The sequence below is a fragment of the Triticum dicoccoides genome, chromosome 7B (genome assembly GCF_002162155.2).
Source record: "Triticum dicoccoides isolate Atlit2015 ecotype Zavitan chromosome 7B, WEW_v2.0, whole genome shotgun sequence".
NCBI lineage: Eukaryota > Viridiplantae > Streptophyta > Magnoliopsida > Poales > Poaceae > Triticum > Triticum dicoccoides.
The window spans coordinates 113,623,078-113,627,938 of record NC_041393.1 but is presented as its reverse complement, the minus strand read 5'-3'; the positions used below and the strand labels follow the sequence as shown (position 1 = coordinate 113,627,938).

At 46.4% G+C, this 4,861-nt stretch overlaps 2 protein-coding genes across 2 annotated transcripts; one reads left to right on the top strand and one right to left on the bottom strand.

Annotated features, from left to right (window-relative positions):
- Nucleotides 1-648: 648 nt before the first annotated feature.
- Nucleotides 649-2,096, top strand: LOC119340763. The gene has a single exon (XM_037612683.1). It carries the CDS (start codon nucleotides 774-776, stop codon nucleotides 1,959-1,961), a length of 1,188 nt encoding a protein of 395 aa, XP_037468580.1. The 5' UTR covers nucleotides 649-773; the 3' UTR covers nucleotides 1,962-2,096.
- A 2,125-nt stretch (nucleotides 2,097-4,221) lies between these two features.
- Nucleotides 4,222-4,812, bottom strand: LOC119340169 (defensin Tk-AMP-D6.1). The gene is made up of 2 exons (XM_037612071.1): nucleotides 4,661-4,812; nucleotides 4,222-4,562 (listed from the first exon to the last, which is right to left on the bottom strand). Exons 1-2 carry the CDS (start codon nucleotides 4,713-4,715, stop codon nucleotides 4,390-4,392), a joined length of 228 nt encoding a protein of 75 aa, XP_037467968.1. The 5' UTR covers nucleotides 4,716-4,812; the 3' UTR covers nucleotides 4,222-4,389.
- Between the last annotated feature and the right edge of the window lie 49 nt (nucleotides 4,813-4,861).

The following is a 4,861-nucleotide window of genomic DNA, read 5'->3' as shown; positions in this document are numbered from 1 at the left end:
CAAGAGATCCTCCTCCGCCTTGTTGCGCCCGCAGGGTGGGATAGGCGGTGTTATGTGAGCAAACAGGTAATTCCATGGCGATTCTTAGGAGGGCTATGAAATCAATTAATAGAGGGTTCAGGTGGAGATATTAATTGGTGAATCTGTAGGCAGAGAGGGGTCTGGCGGCCGCTGTGTATTTTCCTTGGCCCCGTGACGTGCTGCTGTTGTCTTTCTGATCGATCGCCATCATGCTACCCCGTTGCGGCCGAAGATGTCGGTTTTCCTGGAGAATGGGATTTTATTGATTTGGATTTGGTAGGATTGCTTTGAGATGGGAGAGGATTTCATCTGGAGGAATGTATGACCCGTGTTGCATCAGTTTACTCGCAGTAATTAGCGAGCGTTAATTAATGCCCTTCCTTCGTTGCAGCAATGCATGCGCGCACACATTGATCCGATTCCCTTTTAATCTGAGAACCCCTGTAATTACGCTACTCTTTTTTGTCACGAAAGGAAAGGCTGCTTGGTTTCCATGCGGTGGACGAGAGGTAAGACGAACGTATGACGGGAGAAAAAATCGCTCGAGGGGAGAGGGGGTCGTACGATAGGGATGGACGAAGAGCGGGGACCGTAAGAGGGGAAACGGAACACTCTATTTTTTTAGGTAGTAGAGATAGAGAAGATAACATTCTGCGCGACGATATGCCGCTGTCTCTTCGCTCTCCCTGTCAGATATCTTGACTCTCGCCGGCGCAGCGCTCTCCACCGCTGCCCCTCCGCCGCTGCCAGCCATGCTTCTCCTCCAGAAACACGTTCTCCTCCTCTCTCTCCGTCCCCGCGCCACGAGTGCCCTACTCTCCTTCCAGCACCGATGCCTCTTCTCCAACACCCGATTCGCCGCCGCCGCCGCCGCCGCCGTGGCGGCGTCGGCTAGCCCTGCCCCGTTCGCCGTGGAGGACTACCTCGTCGCGTCTTGCCACCTCACCCCGGCGCAGGCCGTAAAGGCCTCCAAGGTCCTCTCCCGCCTCAAGTCCCCCTCCAAGCCCGAGGCCGTCCTCGCCTTCCTCTCCGACCTCGGCCTCTCCGACGCCGACGTCGCCGCCGTCGTCGTGTACGACCCTCTCCTCCTCTGCTCCGAGGTCGACAAGACCCTCGTCCCGCGCCTCGCCGAGCTCCGGGACCTCGGGCTCTCCCCGTCCCAGATCGCCCGCCTCGTCCTGGTCGACCCCGCCCGCTTCCGCCGCCCCACCATCATCTCCAAGCTGCAGTACTACGTCCCCCTCTTCGGCTCCTTCGAGAACCTCCTCCAGGCGCTCAAGTACAACTCCTACCTCCTCAGCTCCGACCTCGAGAACGTTGTCAAGCCCAACGTCGCGCTCCTCCGGGAGTGCGGGCTAGGTGATTGCGATATTGCCAAGCTATGCATCCCCGTGCCGAGGCTGCTCACCAGCAAGCCAGAGCGCATCCAGGCCATGGTGGCGCGTGCTGAAGATGTCGGTGTGCCCCGTGGCTCTGCGATGTTCAGGCACGCGCTGCTGGCTGTCGCATTCCTCAGCGAGGAGAAGATTGCTGCTAAGGTGGAGTTCCTGAAGAAGACTTTCAGGTGGTCGGAAGCTGAGGTGGCCATTGCTGTTGCCAAGCTTCCTGTGGTGCTGAGGAACTCCCAGGAGAGGCTGCTGCGCATGTCGGAATTCTTGATGTCCGAGGTTGGGTTAGAGCCGGAGTACATTGCTCACAGGCCGGCAATGCTCACTTATAGCTTAGAGGCCCGGCTCAAACCTCGGTACTATGTTGTGAAGTTCCTTAAAGAAAATGGATTGCTAAAGCCTAACCGAAGCTTCTACACCGCAGCCCAGGTGAGCGAGAAGGTATTCGTGGAGAAGTTCATACGTCCTCACAAGGAAGCTGCGCCTCGCCTCGCTGAAGACTATGCTGCCACTCTTAAAGGGGAAGTGCCCACTAGATTCAGATTGCAATAACCAAGAACAGGCTTGAATAGTATTTAGCTGTTTTTTTTTTTCACAATGAAGTTTTCACTCTGGAGTATGCACAGCAAGCTGGCAAGTCCTGTTTCTGTTGTTTTTCTAACACTCTAACTGGATGTTTAGTGTCCACTATAGTATGCCACTTGCAGTTTGGTACTCCCTCCGTCCCATAATGTAAGACGTTTTTTGGCTCTACACTAGTGTCAAAAAATGTCTTATATTATGGGATGGAGAGAGTAGTTGCTAATATTTTATGAATTCGAATATGTTTTGGTCGTCATCTAGTAGAGAAGAAAGAAAGCATGGCACAGTTACGAATTGGTTCTTCATCATGTCATGTTAATAACTATGTTTCTGAACCTGGTTTGTTCAGTCTGCGTTTTGTACTAAGATCAGACAATTATCAACGTCTTTAGGTCTGATTTGGGATGTGAGAATCTTCCTATTCCTTGAGGAAATAAACTTACTAATGTTAAATTCTTGTTGAATCCTGCACTACAAACATGCCATGTATTGTGTATCAACAGCTTCCCTGGTAGTATGTATTACTCATTATTTCAATTTGCGTATGATTTATCTTCTCCCATCCACATGAATTCGTGCACATGGAGGATAGTGTTCCGGGCCTTGCTGATACAACGAAAGGCCAATGGAGCTTTTTTGTGAAACAGCAAAAGGGAAAGAGAAAGGGGACACTCGTTGTCGAAAGTAGTAGTAAGAAAAAAGTGTTCTAAGGTTTGTCATATCCAGGGTTCACTCTTACAATCTTTTTACGGTTTTGCTAGGAGTTATCAATTGCAGCATTACTACCTAATGAAGAGTTTTGCTCTATACACTGACTTTCCATCTCGAGGTAGGTGTTGAATAAAATATTCATAAGTAGATTTATTGATTTGTTTCTTAGGTTCTTCACAACCAGGTTCTTCTGTATATATTTTTGTGTCACTGCTTGAAATAATGTTTTTGGCTGACTTAGTTCCAGTACAATGTTCATTTCTGTTGTTCCGAAAGTTAATTGTTTAACAAGTTTTTCGGATCAATATTATATCTGTATTAGTTTGCTGCTCTCTTCTTGGGCTAAATTTAGTTGTAAATGATTTTTCCTTGGCTGTGGGCAAACCAGGCCAAAAATATGTGTGAGCCTCCATTATAAATTAACAGTTCTGAAAATCAGAGACCTCATATGTAGTTACACAGACTATAGGCTGTAGGATAAGCTAAACATAAAGCTTTATAAGACGAAACTATCAATTCGCTATGATTTCTTCACTTTTTACTTAATCTAATAGGGTTAGAACTGCCATGGGTTCAGTGATTGGGGCCACGAAGAAATAAAATGCTGGATGTTTTAGCCTTGCATACTGCAAGCTACAGCTTGGATGTCTACGCCATGTCTCTCTTATTTCAGACCCTACATGGTGAAACTGTATTTGTTCAGAGAACTGTATATATTCTGGTAGAAAAACTTTCGAGGAAGACTATAGCTTTAAAAATTAATTTCGTGAAGCCGCAGATTTAGCCCAAATTATTGAACTGAGCTGTAAAATTGGCACCCTTGGGCCTGTCGTCCATCCTCGCATATTTTGTCCTGTGACTGAGATATGTGTTGGGCTGGACAGCGATCCTGGGACGTTACTTTCTGTGTCATATGATATCCTGTACTCGACACAATAAATTAGTCTAAAATATGTAGATTGGTGAATTAGATTCTTAAATCTCTTATCTCATCAATACTTTGCAAAAGTTGCTCCTGCAAGTTTCATTCTTATAATCTGTTTAGACCTAGTGTTACTTATAGAACATGTTTTGTTTGTTCATCAGCACTGTATGCAACTTTATTTCTTCCTAATGGCATATTATGGAGGATTATTCAGTGCCAAACTGCCAAACCATGTTACTCTGTACAGCAAGGATTGATATGCCTGCGTCTCAACCTGGACTAAGCTGTCTGCCCAGTTTCATCTTCTGGCTGCAGCCTTTTGCGTTGTTCCATTATTTCCAGTATTTCGCAAGTTTACATATTGAATTTCTATTAGATAAGCTTTTAGGTACTTTTGGTTCTCCACTAAGTCTTGGCCAAATCTTCAGGTGTGGTGCTAGGTCTAATTCCATGCTTTACTTTTCTTTCTTACGAAATAATATGACTTCCCTTCTAGACTTCTAGTAAAATTTCATTTCTCGTCTGTTCCAGTTTTTAAGCTTGTATTCGTTTCAACCCCGAAAACAGTAGCAGCTCCAGTTCCGGAGTGTTGGATTATTCAACTTGAACTGGTTCCCCGCTGAAACTTTGTTCGGATTATATGATGTGCATGTACTTCTAGGAGTAGCACTCGGATATGCATCATACATGCATAGATTCAGATCTAGTATTATTCAGTTATTATTACATGGAAGCATGAATGCAAGAAGAAAACGGGGCCATCTAGCAGTCCTTGGTGCAGAAACAACGCCGATAGCCGTCGCACTTGCCTCCTGGGAAATGCTCGGTCAGGCAAACACTTGCGCAGTTGGTGTCGCTCACGCACAGCCCCACAAACTGTTTGCTCTGTGACCTACACTCCCTCGCCAAAGCTACCTGCACTGCTCCCTGGAACTCTACACGGGCAAATTGATAGAGCAAATCAATCATCTCACATATACCTCATAAACTATAGCACTATTGACAGTTATCTTAAACAGTACAGCATATATACCTGTGGCCACAAGAAGCAGGAAGACGACCACAAAGACCTTCATGGACCGATCCATTTAGTTTCTTGTGGAAAACTGAGAGGGTTGTATGAAAGATTAAGACCTTCAAACTGAGAGACTTTGCGATGGATGAATGTAGAGGGGGGAGGGGGGCTTGTTATATACTTGCAGTGACACGCATATATCTTTCTTGCTTCCTTTTT